General features: G+C 40.0%; 2 protein-coding genes across 6 annotated transcripts in view; one reads left to right on the forward strand and one right to left on the reverse strand.

The window, feature by feature from the left end:
- RGS12 (regulator of G protein signaling 12) overlaps positions 1-14983 on the reverse strand; it is an 86835-nt gene extending 71852 nt beyond the window's left edge. For 4 of the 5 annotated variants that reach the window (XM_021394885.1, XM_021394883.1, XM_021394888.1 and 1 more), the window contains exons 1-2: positions 14848-14983; positions 7745-9695 (exon numbers count right to left, since the gene is read on the reverse strand). In XM_021394885.1, the coding sequence (XP_021250560.1) occupies positions 7745-9601 (1857 nt within the window). In that variant the 5' untranslated portion in view covers positions 9602-9695; positions 14848-14983. Of the gene's footprint in view, positions 1-7744; positions 9696-13337; positions 13361-14847 lie in introns of those variants that run through there. The other variant, XM_021394884.1, reaches the window with a different exon arrangement.
- Positions 13837-15357, forward strand: LOC110398135 (translation initiation factor IF-2-like). The gene is made up of 3 exons (XM_021395516.1): positions 13837-13897; positions 14410-14676; positions 14861-15357. Exons 1-3 carry the CDS (start codon positions 13837-13839, stop codon positions 15352-15354), a joined length of 822 nt encoding a protein of 273 aa, XP_021251191.1. The 3' UTR covers positions 15355-15357.

The raw sequence follows: 19084 nt of genomic DNA on the forward strand, positions 1-19084 counted from the left end.
TCATCCAAATTTTGGTACTATCCTAATCCCTTTTCAAAAAATACACGTTGATGGAATTAAAGCAGACAAAATAGCAAGATCATTTTTTTCAGTATAAATAACAGTTTCTCGCACGACTTGGGTCCCTATCAGTAGGAGATTCCAAAGGAACAGAAAGACCTGAGTATACTAATGGATAACATCATGGAAATTACAAGCACATGCATAACAACTGGCTCCACTTTATCAAAAACAAAAGCTAGGAACATCAAAGAACTATGGACCAATGCACAGTAACCATCAAAAAGGCAAATCATCAGAAAAAGGAAAAGAAATCAAGAAATTAGCTTTACAAATACTTAGCCGTAAAAAAAAAAGTAGAAAAAGAGAGGAATATTCCAATGACATAAAAGTTTTTGTATTGGAAGAGACTAAGATGACTTCCATGTGGAAAACGAGCAATTGGTGAAAGAGTTTTAAAACAAAATTAAATAACTAGGAGAAAATAAGAAGGGAATAAGATTTCTCAGTATTTCTCTTGACAAATATTACTAGATATGAAATAAAATTATATGGAAAGTACAACTGTGTTTGGTGTCCTTTCCGCCCTGTGGAACATGTCAGGTGATATCAGGAATCCCAAAGGTACAACTGACTTGAAGAAACAACAAATTCAAGAAAAAAAAAGGTTCACAGAGGTCCTTAGGCACAATTAACAGGATATTGACCTCAATATTGTGCGTCTCATCTCATATATATGGATGTTCTTACTGACTGATTACAAAACAAATATTAACCATCAGTGCCATAAGGCTAAGAAAAAAAGGAAATAATAGATGAAGAGGTATTATACAATGTATTTACAACAGAGATAGGAAAATGTACACTACAGTTTCACAAAACCTTATTACTGAATCACTGAATTGTATGGGCTGGAAGGGACCTCTGGGGATCATTCAGCCAACCGCCCTGCTAGAACAGGCTCCCTGCAATAGGTTGCACAGGAAAGTGTCAAGGTGAGTCTTGAGTATCTCCAGAGGAGACTCCACAACCTCTCTGGGCAAATTGTTCCAGTGCTCTGTCACCCTCACAATTCTTATTCATGTTTGTATGGAACTCCCTGTGCTCCAGTTTGTACCTATTGCCCCTTGTCCGGTTGCTGCACACCACTGAAAAAAGCTTGGCCCCATCCTCTTGATTTCCACACTTCAGACATTTATAAAGTGATGAGATTTCCTCTCAGCCTTCTCTTCTTCAGGCTGAACAGACTTTCCTCATAAGGGAGATGCTGTAAGCCTCTCATATTTGTGGCCCTCCGCTGGACTCTCTCCTGTCTTTTTTTGAACTGAGGAGCCCAGAAGTGAACACAGTACTCCTCTCCAGAGCAAGAGCAGAGGGAGAGAATCACCTTTGTTGACCTGCTGGTCACTCTCTTTTTAATTCATCCCAGCATACCACTGGCCTTCTTGGCCACAAGGACACACTGCTGGCTCATGGCCAACCTGCTGTCCACTAGGACACCCAAGTCCTTCTCTGCAGGGCTGCTTTCCCTAATCTGAAGATTGGTATGAAATTTCAGTCGTCCATCTCCTAGAAGGAATTTAAACTATAAAAGTTCAGAAAAGGGGTACTGAAGTTATCAGGAGAATGAAATCTTTACTTGCTAGAATACTGAGAGCCTAACCACTTCACATCAAACAAAATGAAGGCCAAAAGAGAACATGATTTCTACACACAAGCAAAAAAATGAACCCTGAAGAAAGAGTCCCTTGTGCAAAGAGACACCAGCAGCAGAAGGAATAGGTATAAGGTAGTCATGACTAGAGTTCAGTCTGGAAAATACACAAAAGTTTCTAATATCATGATAGCAATGTCCTGAAATAACTTTCCTGCAGAAATGGGAGTGCAAACATTTTTTTCAAAGGTACATATGCTACGTGTGTGGAACAAATGATGATGTGACTACCTAGAAGAGTTAGAATTTGGCTTGGTGATGCAGAATATCCTTCTCCAGTACCATCTTATCAAATGTATTGATGTCTTAATGGCTATTTTATTGATGGAATCAATTTTGAAGCCTTTCTCTTGAAGCTTAATTTCTTCATGTTTCTATTTAAACCCTTCAGGTGATTTTTAAGGATTCCATATTTATTTTTGTTACTTTATTCTGTATTGATCTATTTCTTCTCCCACAAAGATCTGCTATTTCATGGCTCCCTTTCTTCTCTTTAAATCTTCTCAGCTGCAAGGCACCAGGGTGTATACTCCTTCAACTGAAAACTTTGATGTTTAAAATTTGAAAGATAGTCTTTTTTTCATCGTTTTCAATTAATTCTGTGCTAATTATTTTTTTCTCCACTTATTGTCTTCTTATTTCTCACATTACTGCCTTGTCTTGTGACTTGGCAACTCAATACTAGCTCAGAAATATTTAGATATCTTATAGTTCCTCAATCCGAAATGAGATTTCCACAAAATAAACACTGCTCTAAATACATTTATTCTCCAGATTTTATATTATTTCCTTTTCAGAGAAAAGCATTATTTCAGATTTTTATACATTCTTAAAGATCCTAGAGATGACCATTTTTAAAAGTCATTATTTTGAAAGATTATAATGCATATGAAAAGCTGCATGAAATGACTTAATATTTAATTGCTTTCCGTTTTCACAAGCAAAATATCAGAAGTACTATTTCATATGAATGCCTCTTTGCAGATTAATTTGCATTAGCACATCCTGAGCTCCAGCTTGTTATTTGGGATTTCAGTTGTGTTCTCTTTAAGGTACAGACGTACATCTCAAATCAGATCAAAGCCTGCAATTCCAAATGTTAACATTAAATTGTACTGCATGAGAATAGCAATCCAGCTGCCATTAATTCTGCTTTATAAACAGCTGGGATGGAACAATTTAAACTAGCGAGCAAACAGAATTGTAGAGGAAAGAGAAAAAAAACATGTAATTATACAACAAAAAAACAAATATGGGAATCACATAGCTTTGCCAACATTGTCTCTGCATCTAAAATATCTGCCTTTCAGTTGGTTCACCACCCAGTTATCAACAATAAAAACTGCAGTTCTTGAAGCAAATTAAAAATTTTCACCAAAAAGAAAAATCCATTCTTAACAAAGTATCTTCTTAAATACTACTTGCTTTGAAAATAAAGACCGGCTCTAAAGTAGTTACAGTTAAAATTCTGATCAAAATATATATATATACAAAGAACCTAGAATATACACTAACGAGCAAAAACAGGCATTAGGGAACCCCACAGTGTCATTTAGCTGTCTTCTGAATTTTTACAAGACTCTCAGTGACTTAAATCATGAAGGTTACAAAGCAGTTGATAAATGTTTTGGTTTAAAAAAAGAATTTTCACATCATCCAGTGAGTGTCACACAATGAGTTTATCTGTTTTTTTCCTCCCCTAAGACCTACAAATGCCATCCATTCACAAGTTCACTCTCTTCATGAGCACAAACTATAATGTGGTCAAGGTAGAAGTCTTATGACAAATGCAAAGTAGAAGAAGGTCTCTAAAAAGCAATACTCAACATTTTAAAACGCCGTTATAGATTTGTCATACTCACTTGGAACAGAACTCATACCCAAACACTGGTTATTAAGCTCTGGTTGTAAAGCCACCTGCAGTCTTAAATGTTATGTATGCCTCCACAATATTAAAAAAAACTTTCTGATGAGAGGTCAGTGCCTAGGTTACAGTCCTCATGGAAAGAAAACTGAGTCTAGTCGGACTGTTATAAAACTCTCCAGTAGAAAAATGACTATTTTCCCTGTAAGACTTAATTTAAAACAGGACGGTTGGACATATTTTTGGCCAGGCCCTAGCCTGAAATTAGAGAGTGAGAGTTGAACAAAATCAAATGTATTAGATTAATTTAGTCTAGAGGGAAAAGAATGCTTCCTTGTTCAGCAATTCCTCAAGTCCCTTGCCAATCCTAACATCTCCTGATGTTTTCATATTTCTTACGGTTCTTTGCTTTTTTGTAACCCAAAATTATGCAAAAAAATCAGTAGGCGGGATGCTAAAGGTGGAAATAACAAGGCAACAGCAAAGGAGTAACAAACAAAAGAGCAGGAATTACTCTATTCCCACTGAAACCATCTGCTAGTCTCAGAGACCTCATTAAACCACACGCCCCTACCCAGTATCAGTCTTGCAGTAATTCAGAAGCTTCTCACTACCAGAAATCTTCCTTAGTCATGCTGAGACTCATAGCCTCCCACTACTTGTTTTCGACTAAGAGTCAAGGAGAGCCTCCTAAAAAGTCTCATAAGATGCTCTTCAGTAGAAACCTGTTCAAGTGAAACTTTTCGGGAACTCGGAAAACATGAAGTTCAGTGCAGGAAACAACTGTTGGAGTGCACGGGACCAAATACACCTTTCAGTAAATCTAAGTCAGAAGAAGTAGAATAGAACCAGTATTTCCCAGATGAACTCACATTTCTCCTCCTCCCCGTACAATAACGATCAAAAGACAAAAAAAATACAGCCATTGTGAAAGTATACAAGTTCAAAAAGAATAGGTCTTCTAATAACATTTTAAAGCAAAAGAAAACAACAAGAAAAAACAAGCTATCCAGTATCACTTAATCAGACAATTTTAATTACTTTCAACTCCTTGTACTTCTATTAAAATTTAAAATGCTTAGAGGCAATGCAAAGAAGGCTAATGTAAAAAACACGTGATTTTGCCAATTATTACAAAATTAATTTCAATTCTAATTCATAAAGTGAAAAAAAATCATCATTAAGGAGCTACAACACTAAAGGGAAAACAAAGCTTGGAAAACAAGTCTAAAATGCCGTATATATTCCTACCCACAAGATATACTTCCCACATCCAGTTCTGCAAGCATAAAGTTGATATATGGAGCTTTCTCACATCTGCACTTGTGTTCTGTACAATTCACAAATATTTTACAGATGCAGCTATAAAATCAGGAGTTTATGCCCTTCTTATTCCCACTAGCACTGTACAGTAAGCACATTTTGCTGTGACCATCAGCATTTAGCTACACAGCGGCTCTTCTAGATCAGAATTACATCCAAGCACTTGTGTCCTTTCCCCAGTGCGTAATAATGAATGCCGTGTAATGAAAGCTCTGAGGAAAACAGCGTGTAACATGGATGTGCAGAGTCCATCTCAAAAACTCTAGCTTTGCTAACCTTTTCTCCCTCTAGCAATTTCTGCACATTCCCACTTGCAGGATATATTATTCTTCAATATTAATGACACAGACAAGAAAAAAATAATAATAAAGAAGTAATGTAAGGGCTGCTCTGACAAATTAAACATTAGAATCAGATTAGATTCAGCCACTAAGTTGTAAAAATATGGATAGAATCCCAGGCGGACAGTTTATATGCTCTATTCCATGACTGGAAGGTGTCTGAGCATGCTATAGAAAATCAGCCCTTATCCCTCTAAGAGGTCACAGTAAGCCCAGGAGTTTCCTGCATCTACACAACATTATACACAACCCATCTACACAACATTATGGAGCAGGCATTGTTCTCTCTGCACAAAGCAAGAAAGTAAGTCTGAATTTCTGAATACCACTCAATTGTGAAAGCAAATTAGTGCTCTAATATACAAAACTAGGGACTTTCCCTATTTCTGCAGAACCTAGAGAAGTACAGAGGTATGTTCACCCATAATATGACATCCCCTGACTATTTTCATCAAAGATTTAAAATGAAAACACAGTACTGGTTCATCTCTATGAACTACTCTGAATAATGCTAAGTGCTTGCAACTTATGCTTGCAAATGATTTCAACACTTTCATGACCATTCCTCACCTGTTTCAACAGCCTTCAATAGAACTGGAAAAAAAAAACCATAAAAAAGGTTCTGTTGCCTTAACGACAAGAATAAAGGCTAAAGCCATGTAGAAACATTTTATATGTCTCGTTTGCAAACAAATTATTATTAATCAGAGAATAGGCTACCTATTTTATTAGCAAATGCACTTAAAAGGAAGAGTAATTGTAATGTTTTGTGTTGTAATATATATTGTGGTATATGTTGATGTGAGTGATGCAGTAGGTGTACTACTGTTAAAACACATATAGAACATCTCCCCTTTCAAAGTGCAAAATTTTCAGTGTGATTCTTAGTTGTATATTCCATGACACGCATTTTAAAAAAAAATTGTTGAGTTTTAAACCTGTGAAAAAATCCAAACTGTATTACAACCATGGACAACATTGCAGACACAAAGCTGTTGCAGAGACCTTTGAGGAATTTCAACAGCATTCGGTGACAGCTGGAGCAGAAACTGCAGCTGGAGCTCTCCAGTTCCCAAAGATGCTGGGGACCAGCATCCTCAGCTCACCCAGACCAGGGGCTTAATGGAGGGAAGCCTTTTCCCTGCTCCAATATCAAAGCTTTTGACAAGCAGACCACAAACCGTGCGGTCTTCCGAGTAGCAAACAGAATGGGACGTTAGGTACTTTGCAGCCCAGCCAAGAAAAAAATCACAACACAAAGTTTTTGTCTAAAATGGTTTGAAACAACCAGCGAATGCCTACAGTCATTCACTTTATACAGTGAGCAACAGTTGGATATTTTAAACCAGGTGAACTTTTTTCCCAGAAGTAGACTGGGATAGCATGATGCAGACTTGAATCAATTATGAAAGAGCAATTCTTCTTGAAGACTCATTTGGAGTATGAGGTTTGGTCTTTCCCTGGTTTTAAATATAACTCTTTGCCATTAATTCTTTTAGTGCAACACTGATGACCTCCACTTTACTAGAATCCCAGTTATCAATAAAGACTCCCTGAGATGATTTCCCTCAACAGGAAAGCACGTATAGAATCATAGAATGGCCTGGATTGAAAAGGACCTTAAAGATCATCTAGTTTCAACCCCCCTGTTGTGGGCAGGGTTATATGTGGCAAAGGGAGCAGTATGTAACTATGCTGGATACTCCTTCCATACATTTTTAAAAAAATCTTCTTGCTTTGGTTTACAGAAGGCCAATGGTAACAAAACAAGCAGAAGCAGCAGTAATTTGGAATAAAATCTGAACCACAGCTTATGGACATATAGATTTGTGCATATTAGATTTGTGACCTAACAATGGACACTAAGATTAACAACTGTCCTTTAATGCAGGTTTAAAACTGCTTCTATTGAGAGGTTTGCTGGAATTAACTTTTGTGATAATAAAACTCTCTTATTTCATTAAAGTTAACAGTTTATAACATGTTTTTGACTAATGATTGGAGTACAAATCTATAAAAACAGATATCACTAAAATAACGACATTTGCAGGCCAGCCTTTTAAAAAGAAGGAACCAGACTGAAGATCCAGACTGTTTCCATTCCTTTGCTGCTGGAGGTCAGAAAGAACTGAAGTTGCTCGAATGCCATGTCTCCTTTCATTTCAGTGCCACTACAACATTTGGAAACAATGAAGACAAGAAGCAATGTGAGAAAGCTTTGACAGACAACACTTCCAGCAGAATTACAATTCCAGAGCTGCACTCAATTATACAGGAATATGAAAAACCTCTGCAAAGGAGAAAAGAGCCACAATATTTTCTTCATCTGAAATGCTGTAAATGTTAATAATTCATATTTTCTAAATCTGAAATGTTGTAAATGATAACAATACGCATGTAAATTTCAACATGCAAATATCATGGAGTTAAAATAACAGAGGTTGTTGGGTTGGAGTGGTTTTTTGGGGGGTTTTCTAGGAGCCAATACCAAAATTTCCTTACCTTTTTATCTTCTTTAGACTTCCTAACACTATGCGGAAGGCCAAACTTGTTTTGCATGCAAAACATCTTCTTAGACCATTCATTCTTATGAGATTTTAACTGCGGCTGACCAAAGCTGCCATCGACTCTGTATCTGTCAGCTGGAATCTTACTCATTGGAGGGGGAAGAGTACCACAGTTAACGCTTGACCAGCCATCCGTAGAATCAGTGTAAGACTCCTGGTCACTAGCATTTCCATGCTGCCACTCTTGTAAAACATGCACAGGCAACCACCTCTGATTGCCTACGCCTGCAGCGCTTTTCTTTGATGGGGGCACTGAATTTCGAGAGGAAACCAGCGGAACTTCAATACGAGCAGAAGGACTTAAGTGCTTGTTTAAATTTTGGGACTTATCATTCTGAATTACTTCTAAAGGAATGTTTCCTTCTTGTTCATGACAGAAGCCATTCCAATGCGCAGCAGACTGATTTTGTCCCCTTCCTACTGGATTTTCCCATATACTGCTAGGAATATGTTTACTTGGATTGCTCCCTAAATCAACCACCAGGACTCTATTATTTTTTTCTTCTTGATTAAAGTTTCCAATTCCACTATCACTGTTGCTGCTTGTACTATTATTCTGATGAACATCTGCATCACCATCAAGAAAAGCCCTTGCGCGCATTCCCTCAATCAGTTCCCCCATATCCCTATACAGGACAGAAATAAACTGAAGAACAGGCAAAGATGATGTTGGAAACTCTAGACAGCCATTTGTGTCTGGATCCGCTGTGCATTCCAGTCCGAAACGTCTTGCTATGCCCTGGTGAATTTTATGATGAAACAATTCAGGATCCACCATAAAAACATGGCAAGATGTCCTCAGAACCCCTTCATCTTCCTGAGCCAAGCTCGCATCATCATTTGTCTGCATTGTAACTAGTCCAAAGAATCTTCTGTCATCCGGGCAAACAGCACTGAATGCCAGTTTCTCTGCAGGATATTCGGCCACTACACCTGATTTGTCACTACACAGCTGAATACAGTCATGCATTATCTTCATCATCACTAATGAATGGATTTTCTGTTCTGCCCGCAGACGTCTCATGCATCCACGAATAGCCTGCAGACTTTCATTTTCCAAATTCGAGGTTGTTGAAGGAAGTTCAATTGAGCCTAGGTAACCTACAATCATGGCAACATTCAAAATGCTTGCATCTAATCCAAAATCTTCTGCACTTTCCAATCCAACTCTAAAAACCAAGTCATCACTCAGAACTTTGGATATTTCATCCTTTGACAGTAGGTTTGGATTACATAGACTTTCATTTCCAGTTTCAAATTTAATAGCAGCAGAATCTGAAAATGATCTCTGTTTTGGTGTTGAATTATCTGAGTTACCAGCACATAGGTTAGGATTTTCAAAGATCATGTTGAAAATGCCACCAGACTGCATTTCTTCAACAACTTTCTCCGCTCTGTTTATACCTAGAGCTTTAGAGTCAGGTTTGGGCTTCAGCCACCCCTTTCCATCATAAAAACCAACTTCTTCATCACTTGAACATGAATCTATATGACTAATCCCTTCAGCGATGACCATGTGGAGGACTCCAGAACATTTTCCTATAAGTTTCACTACATCTTCATGAGATGCCTTTTTCACATTAATTTCATTAATGGCAAATATCTGATCTCCTGCTTTAAGTCCAACATAATCTGCAGGGCTTCCTTTCATAACACAACTAAGAATACAAGGAGCTTGTCCAGAAAGAGTAAACCCGTAACCTGCTCTTCCTCTAGCAACTTCCACACTCCTTATTCGAGGAGGGGCATGCATATTGAGTCGACGTTTGACCGTCTCCCCTGGTCTATACATGTTGCTTGTTTTTTTTTTCCTGAAACAGGAAAACTTTTAATTAGTCCGAGGTTTTGTCATGTTTCACAGTATCAGTCCTCCATCTGACGAAGCTCTAAAGAAAGAAAGGAAAAAAAGACACTTTTATTCTCAATGATATTTCATTCTTTTTTTTGTACCCAGCATTCCCCTTACTATTCAGAAATCAGTGAATTCTAACAAAAACTACTGCAAGAGAATTAACACAGCATTCAAAAGCTTGAAAAGAATGGGCATCACAGTTGACATTTTACTAACGATAAAGCGGTAGCAAACGCAAATAAAGTGGCTGTCCAAAATGACAAAGTAATTTAATGGCAAAGCTAAGAAGAAGATCTAAGTGTTCTGCTGTTCAGCCCAGTGTTTTTATACTGTGTCACATCACATCTTCCCCAAGATCCCATCATTTTATCCACTATTCAGTTAACTTCTGGTTCAGCACACCATTGTGATACCACCAGATTTCACAGTACAATGAAAATTCTGCCCTTTCCCAGGCATCTTAAAATTATATCTACTCAGGTACTGCCCACTCCTCCTATATATTCAATGTACAGAAACAGACACCAAATGCACCCATCTAGAAAAGCTTCAATAAATTACCCCTAGAGTTGTCTGACTGATTGTAAAGGCAACTTAAAATAAGCATCTCAGACTCCAACTTTTGCACACGCATTTCATTTACATATAGAACAACAAACGGACATTCAATTATGTATCAGAACAAAGAGACCCAACATCTGTTATGCCAATCGAAAAACTAACTCAAAAATAACTTCTCAGAAAGCAAACACTATAAAAATTGCATTTCAGTCATTCCAGTATACATACACTTCAGTTCAGATAAAAACTAACAGAAAAAGAAGAACAAAGAAGGATCTCCACAACCTGCCAGTATTAATCTGGTCAGTAGTAGATTTATAAATAAGGTAAAGCAGCTTTATATGAACAGCAATAGTAGTTCTCATTAAATCTTGGTGGTGATGCTGAAGTCTGGGCATCCCGTCCAAATTATACTCAGGTAAGCCTCATTGTTTTAGAGAGGCTGCACTAAGCGGTTTGGTTTTACTTTGGGGATTTCGGTCTGTTTGGTTTTGTTTTTAAACATAGACACATTCATTTTTTTTACATTCTCCATGGAGCCGCTGCAATTCTTAATGTAGTACGGTTTCTGCAAATTGTTATAATATACCAATTATCTAGTTTCAATGACCATAGTTCCACTAAAATTTAAGAAAATAACTTAGCTTTAAAAAGCAATGAAACTTCACGCTTAACTTTCAAATAGAAAGCATAACATAAGAAATGCTTTGGAAACATTTAACCAGACTCGAACATTACGAGAGCCCTGTCAAGTCGCATCCAGTCTCATGTCTTAAAGAGCAGGTCCACCTTTTCCTGTTGAGGTGAAACTTGGGACCTCAGGGACCACTGTGCATTCAGCTGTCTGCGGTTAGGTCTGGTACATTCTGAGGGTAATCATTCAACACCAACGCAACTGTGCAAGACGTATTTCTTCAACAACAACAACAAAAATAACCAACGATAACAACAAATGCCCAGCAATAAATATATATCAGGTAGCTAGAAGCATGAATATACGCATGTTCTCATTTGTCTTTCAGTGAAAATTTCTGTTCTCGATTATCTGGAAAATACCCTCATGTTTCCCTTGGGTACACACCAACAGTGGGCTGCTACACTGGTTAACAGAAAGCACTGTAATTTCTGGCACTTAGAAGCGTGGTACTGGTCTGAAGAGGAAAGGAAAGAATTAAAAGAGAATTAGATTACAGATAATCTGATCAAAAATATAATAAAAAGCAGGAGCTGCAACAAAAAAACAGTCCTGTAATACTGAAGCAGCTGATAAGAAAAAAAAAAATGATCTTCAATTGTCTTTCTAATAAATAAAAAAGTATTCTAAATATGACTAAAAAAAGAAAAAAAAGACAATGTAGTTAGTCCTGCACTTGCAATGGGAGGACTCCATTTAACTCTACACACAAGTCAATCTGTCTGCCTTCCTGGCCTGTGCCCCTTACACATGAGGCATTTATTCCAGATGATACACGCTGATAAGGGAATATCATTCCAAAATCTATGACCATTGTAAAAACAAAACAGTGGGCTGCTTATACTATGTTACTTTTCTCTAATGATGATGTTCCAGAGCTGGGAACATCTACAGATTTGTGTGATTTTGCACGTGTAAAGTTAAGAACTAATTCAACATTAAAGGACTTTCCATTCCTTATATATATATATATATATATATACATATACACACACACACACACACGCACACACACTAAAAAGCAATTGAAAGATTGCATTACATCACTGGAAAAGCCATCATCTCCTTACCTCAGTAGGTGAATATTATTGTGCATTAAATATTTGTGCCTATTACATCTGTGAGAAATAACAGCTTACTGAATTTATCTAGGAAACTTCAGGACAAATGTGGTTCTTCTGCAAGAACCCGCAGCACTGAAATATGCTCTGCTACAACAATGGCATGACAGGCAAATGGAAATATTACAAAAATAATGTTTTTCGTAACCAGATTCTAAGAGAGACTATTAACAAAGAAGTTATAAAAACATATGCATCTTACAGATTGATTTCAAACCTGAATTATCTAGTTATCTCATTGCCAAAGCTTTCTTTTTAGTTCTTCACAGACTTGAAACCTGGTGCTAAGGAGATATGGCATAAAAATGGTGCATACTTCCACAGCTTCAAAGCAACTACATCTGAGTATTCTCTTTCTGGAATAATGTATAAAATGTGCAGCATATGCAATGAAACAGAGTCATTTTCCTGGCCCTGACAGAAAGCTTTGTATGTCTGCATGTCTACTAAAACATGAAATTGGTAGTGAACGACATAACGTGATAACTGTCATGAGTAACCAAAGATAAAATGGTCTGAGCTGTTGATTTTCAGTCCAAACACTGAATCTTACCAAGCCTATCAACAATACACTGCTGTAATTACTTCTCATAATTATGGCACTGAATTTTATTAATTTGATAGCATAGCTATATTCCGTGATTCAATCATATACAGTAGGTCAGAAAAACGGTTTACACCATGACACAACACGTGGCCAGGCTTACTTTGACCTCCTGCTATTGCTAAGGATGATAAAGTCTTAAAGAAGAAAAGAAAGTCTGCACAATAGCAAAATACATTAGCAAATATCAGCCAGGAACAGACATGCATTTTAAATGAGAAACGGCCCCAGAAAAAGCAGAATAACTTGTAATACATAGTAACTAAATCTTAAGCAAATAACACTGCTTTGTGAAACACTGAACATACAGAATTACTGCTATCATTTGAAAAATACTGAAAACAAAATTGCTACTATGATTTGAGAAAGTTTAGCAAAGTTTGCACCACATCAACACAGAGCAAGGAGAGTTTAGTAACTATAAAAGATTTCAAAGAACATTTCAGACAGAAAATCCAACCCAATACCAATTAAGAGTAGTTCATGCATGTGAAAGGACATAATCTGCCCATATACCACAACTTTGTCACAACAGTGCAAAACAAAAAGAAACATTTGAGCTTTCTGCCAGCATCACTCCAGTGTTCCATTTCAATCAGTTATTTTTGAGGTAGAAAACACCAAAAATACCAATTACTGTTGAGTTATATTTTATCCCACAAACATAGCATTTCTTTATTCTGCGTTTTTACATACCCATGCTAGCTTTTCATGTCTTTTCTGAAACCCTCTACCATGGAGAAAGCAGTACTTTTTTGCTTACTTTCCAGGCAGAGAGGCAGTCTGCTTCCTGCTCTTGTTAATTCATAGCAACAAAAAGTCCAAACAGAAAGAGGAGATACACTCCTAGGTTAGACATTAACCTTAACAGAGGGCATGTGAAAGCAGGGACATGAGGGAATGTGTGGCAGTGAGACAACACTGCTGACCACCAGCCCATTTTGGAAAGCCTTTGACAATGAACTCAGCACCACGGTACCCACGTTAATGTGTTTTCTGTGGTCGGGGGTTTTGGAAAGGCAGAGAACTAGCTGGCTCTGTTTTGTTTTTCAGTGGGAAGGCTGCTGGAGGATAAACTGTGGAAAGCAGAAACAGAGGAGAGAGGCTACATAAGTCCTAAAGTAATGCAAAAGACTCCTCAGCACTTTCCTCCGCTCATTGCCACTCATTAGGGCAGAGCTGACTTTGACAAACGATGCCACCGCAAAGATCAAATGGAGTTATACCATTTGAATGCCACTCACTATTAAAATGGGGTAGGTGCTTATAGACAAGTTACACAAGAAATGTAATAGGACAAGCTGTGGAAGACGGCTACCAGTTGTTCGGGAACTTGGGTGGGACAGTGTTTTAATAGAACAAAATCACCAGCATTCCAGATTTGACCAAACACACCATTATGTCTCCTGCACAGGCAGCAACTGCTCTCCCAGAAAGCAATTACCGTACCTGGTGTGATCATTCTGATATACTGACCTTAATTAGTAGCAGCAGGGTGAAAATATTTGTCAATAAGAGCAGCAGGGTACTAAATATTTGTTCGTAGAAACCCTTCTCAGTGTACGGAGCATAAAGCACACAATGGAACATTTGCTGCTCTGTTTGACAACATTCATGCCACCAAGGACAAATTTTTCTAAAGCTATTGTATAAACAGCCACATATTTACAATCCAGATAAATTTATTTGTTGTATGTAAGGAGGCAAAAAGCTGCCGTCGGTAGCCGGGCTTCTTATTTTTAATCCTTTTCAACAAAACACGTTCCAGAAGTGGTGGGAAGCGCTGTGCCTCAGCCTGAGGCAGCTGTGCTCCGCCACAAAACGCCCGGGAGAACTTCGCCTCAGGGCACTTCGCCTCGAGGCGGATCCCAGCGGGGCGCCGCGCGAGCCCCCGTCCCGCCGCGCGCTCCAGGTGCTGCCCTCAGCCCCCGGCCGGGCCCCGCCGCCCCGCGGAGGCCGCTCGAGGACCCGAGCAACGGTCCCGGAGGGGCGGAGCCGCACCTGAGCCCGCAGGGACGGTTCGAAGCAGCGAGCGGTAACGGGACCCTCCCCCGCCGCCGCGCCCCCCCCTCCCCGCCCCGTTCGCCGCACGGCGCCCATCCGTCGCCCCTCCGCCCGCCGCAGCCCCAGCGGGGTCCCGGGTGCTGAGGGGGAGGGGAGAGGCGCGCGGCGGCGGTGGCGGTTCCCCCCACCCAGAGCCACTCACCTCCGTCCCCCAGGACTCCGGCTACTCCGCAGAGACACCGGCTCCCCCGGTCACCGAGGAGACGGGCGCCGGGCTCCGCCACACCGCACGGCGGCCACTGGCTGCTTGGAGCTGTCACTCAGCGCACTCACCCGGCAGGGGTGGCGGTCGGGTTCCCGGACAGAGAAAGGGGAGAGACAATACCCAGCGCCAAAGAACTACAGCTCCCGGCGTGCTCCGCGAGCGGCCGGCTCCCTGCGGCCATACGGAACGGGCCGCGCGGGGCATGCCGGGAGTGGTAGTTCTTCCCCCTTCCCGAGCCGCCGAGCCTCCAGCGAGGAGGGCAGTGCGCAGGCGCGGGTTGGCCGCGCTCTTTCGAACGGAGCTGAGGCGGTGCTGTGGCGTTCTGCGCAGAATGGAGCGTCCAAAGTGCAGAACTGTGCGCGGTTTTGTACATTAGCTGTAGTTTTCTACCCTACGGGAAGCTGTGCCGTCCAGACAGCACATGACACGAGCGACAAGTTCTAAAAATAGGGGATTTACTCATTTCCATGTTTGTCTCTAGGCAAAGGAAGACTAACATGGAAATGAACCTGTCAGTCAAAAGCTGAAGGACAACGCTTATCTTTCCTCCCAGTATTTTTCCTCAGAGCAGGACATACACATCCCACAGCTCGCTGCTGGCTTCTTTGTAAGAAAAACTTACAGTTTAAAACTGTGTCTTGATGGTTTAACTTCAGTATTTCCTCTAATTTTTATCTTGTCTGGGAAATTTTCATAGTATCTCCTGTCCCTTCTCAAACATTCGTGGCTTTGGGGGGAAAAAAAAGAAAGAAAAAATACGGGCCAAGAGAAAAACTCTGCCAGAAAAATAAAGGAACCTTCTCTTCCACTCCTGCCTCCATCACCTCATTGAGCAGTTATTTTCTTTTTAAGTCTATCCCAAGCTGATTTCTACCAAGATGAAACATTTCAGAGCTTTATATCCCAGTTTTATTCCATCTCTCACCAGTTTTTATAAGAAAAGCTTTCAGAGGGGAAAGTAATTGAATAAAATAAGCTTTATTCCTTTTCCTTATCCTCGCAGAAGATCTTGTGGCAGATGAGTGTAAAATTACAGATGACAGACCTGGTACCAGACATACTATTTTCTATAAAAGTAATTATTCATCTTTTAAAGAGGGTAAAAATTCAAAACATTAAAAAGAAAAATGATTTCAAACCTCAGATGAAGGTACAATAAATAGTGTAATACTCTTTACTCAAAATGCTCTTTAGAGAGATCTAGATTTGCCCAAAAATACGATAGTTATTTATCATAGAATAGAACCATAGAATTACCAAGGTTGGAAAAGTCCTCCAAGGACATCTAGTCCAACTGCTCACTTACCATCAATATTTCCCCACTAAACCATATCCCATAGTACAACATCTAAACATTTCTTGAACACCTCCAGGGACAGTGACTCAACCGCCTCCCTGAGCAGCCCATTCCAGCACCTGACCACTCTTTCAGAGAAGAAGTATTTCCTAATATCCAAGCTGAACCTTCCCTGGAACAACTTGAGGCCATTCCCTCTGGTCCCATAGCTAGTTACAGGTGAGAAGAGGCTGGCCCCCACCTCGCCACAACTTCCTTCCAGGGAATTGCAGAAAGCAACAAGGTATCCCTCAGACTCTACTGCTCCAGACTAAACAATCCCAGTTCCCTCAATCACTCCTCATAAGGCTTGTGCTCCAGACCTCTCACAGCTTGGCTGCCTTTCTCTGGACACACTCCAGGGCCTCAATGTCTTTCTTGAGGCAAAGCGGCCCAAAACTGAACATAGTACTTGAATACTCAGTCTTACCAGAGCTGACTACATGGGGACAATCACCTCCCTGCTCCTGCTGGTAACACTGTTTCCGATACAAGCCAGGATGCCATTGGCCTTCTTGGCCACCTGGGCACACTGCTGGCTCGTGTTTAGCCAACTGTCAACTCACAGCCCCAGGTCCTTTTCCTATGCATAGTATTCCAGCCACTCTGCTCCAAGCCCGTAGTGTTGCCTGGGTTTGTGGAGGCCAAAGTGCAGGACCCGGCACTAGGTCTTGTTGAACTTCACTCCACTGGCCTCAGTCCAGCAATCCAGCCTGTCTAGATCCCTCTGTAGGGCCTTCCTACAAAGATATTAAACAGGTCAGGCCACAATGCTGACTCCTGGGGAGCACCACTCATGGCCAGTCACCAGTGGGATTTAACTTCATTCACCGTCACTCTCCGGGCTTGGACCTCCAGCCAGTTCTTTACTCAATTCTTTGTCCCTTTGACTAGGAAGATTTCAGAAGGTAAAGAATTGCCTTCCAATTCTTTTCTAAAAGATACTGAGTTGCCACCCCTCTGTAACTTATTCTCAATACTGAATAACTTATTTCCAAATTCTATATGAGGTTGTCAAGACTCTGTCTTTCACAATTATTTCTGTCTTCCATCCCACCATAGCAAATCTAGCACTGGCTTATCACACCTGCTTCTCTACAAATGGGAAGATCTGTCATCATGTATTTGTCTGACTTGTAAACATTTGTAACAGAAGAAAATCTCTTTGAAAGTGACAATAAGAGATTGTGAATGGGAATTGCAACTATGCAGTGGTTTCTGTAGGTATCCCATTAGGCCTTTCCTTAATTTAATAGAGAGAAATAAATTGTGGTTTATTTTGTTTCGAGAAGAGAGATTCTTAAGAGGGGAGGCCAGCAGGGACAGGAAGGTCCTGGGGGCTCCCAGAAACTGTCCTGACCCCCTCTACTCTGCCCTCATGAGGCCCAATCTGGAGTACTGTATCCAGGCCTGGGGCTCCCAACACAAGAAGGACAACATGGAGCTGTTGGAACAGGTCCAGGGGAGGACCATGAGGATGCTCACAGGGCTGGAGCACCTCTTTTATGAAGAAAGGTTGAGGGAGTTAGACCTGTTCAGCTTGGAGAAGAGAAGGCTCTGGGGAAACCTCATTGTGTGTACTTGAAAGGAGTTTATAAACATGAAAGGGACTGACTTTTTCCATGGGCAGATAGTGATAGGACAAAGAGGAATGGTTTTAAACTAAAAGAGCTGAAATTTAAATTAGATATTAGGGTGAATTTTTTTACTCAGAGGTTGGTGAGGCACTGGCACAGGCTGCCCAGAGAGGTTGTGGCTGCCCCATCCCTGGAGGCACTCAAGGCCAGATTAGATGGGGCTCTGGGCACCCTGATCCAGTGGGAGGCAACCAGTCCACGGCAGGGGATTGAAATAGATGATGGTTAAGATCCCTTCCAACCCAAGCCATTCTATGATTCTGTAATAGTTACTCCATGGCAGTGTCAGATTACCTCTCTGATAGATGCTGAACCTTGTCTATTCATATTAGCCAACAGAATTGATAGGTCTTCTGTAATAGCACAGAAGAATGTAATTAATCTTCACAGGTCTCTGTAGCAGAATTTCCTGTGTATTGCTCAGCAAGAGAAGAACAGTCACACTGACATGGAAACAGGTGTGCTCTCACAACCTGCCTGCAGTCAGAAACACTCAACTAACTCATGAATGATATAGTTCTTTTCTTCAGCATGTGTGGAAATGATGACTATGCTGACAACAAGTCAGGTGAAAAAGGTGATTAATGGCCCTTCAAAAATTCACACAAAGTTTCAGCTATAACTTGTCTTACTGCTTTGAAGACAATACAGAAAGAAGGAGTGTGAAACAAAATAATATGGATTTGTGCCTTTTGGGCTTTAAAATCTTTAGCTGGTAAGCCTAAGTAGCTTATTGTTAAGTGTAGAGACATCTCTATCTTAACTGATGGTGACTGTCACAATACCGTGTGTCAGACTTGATTAGGAGAGATTGACAACATATACTTTAATGAAGTATGGTTATTGCTGTCACAGACGCCAGATGAGCAGTCAGAAAATAAAACTTAGTCCAGCATCTGATGCAAAGTCTCTGGTTTTAATTACCATTGTTTAATTACCTTTGTTAAGTGAACAAAGGTGATGATTGCGCCAAAAAATGTTTTATGTTAGACATACAGAAATATCCTTGCACAACGGTATTTTTTTTTTCATTTGATACTTTCAACATGTTCAAAATAATAAAACAATATATAAATGTCATCATTAAGTGTTCCTTCATTATATAAACTTCAGACTGATTTTCCTAGCTTAATTTTGTTCTTAACAGCAGGGAGATTATATATCATCTGCAGTTATAGTTAGCTTCATGTTGACAATTTAA

This window comes from Numida meleagris, chromosome 4 (genome assembly GCF_002078875.1).
Source record: "Numida meleagris isolate 19003 breed g44 Domestic line chromosome 4, NumMel1.0, whole genome shotgun sequence".
Classification (NCBI taxonomy): Eukaryota; Metazoa; Chordata; class Aves; order Galliformes; family Numididae; genus Numida; species Numida meleagris.

Excerpts from the sequence above, each read along its gene's own strand:
- LOC110398135 (XM_021395516.1), top strand. The coding sequence starts at position 13,837 with ATGCCACCGCAAAGATCAAATGGAGTTATACCATTTGAATGCCACTCA. Across the intron at positions 13,898-14,409 it reads CCACTCACTATTAAAATGGG|AAGTGGTGGGAAGCGCTGTG; the intron begins GTAGGTGCTTAT and ends AACACGTTCCAG. Across the intron at positions 14,677-14,860 it reads ACGGTTCGAAGCAGCGAGCG|GACTCCGGCTACTCCGCAGA; the intron begins GTAACGGGACCC and ends TCCGTCCCCCAG.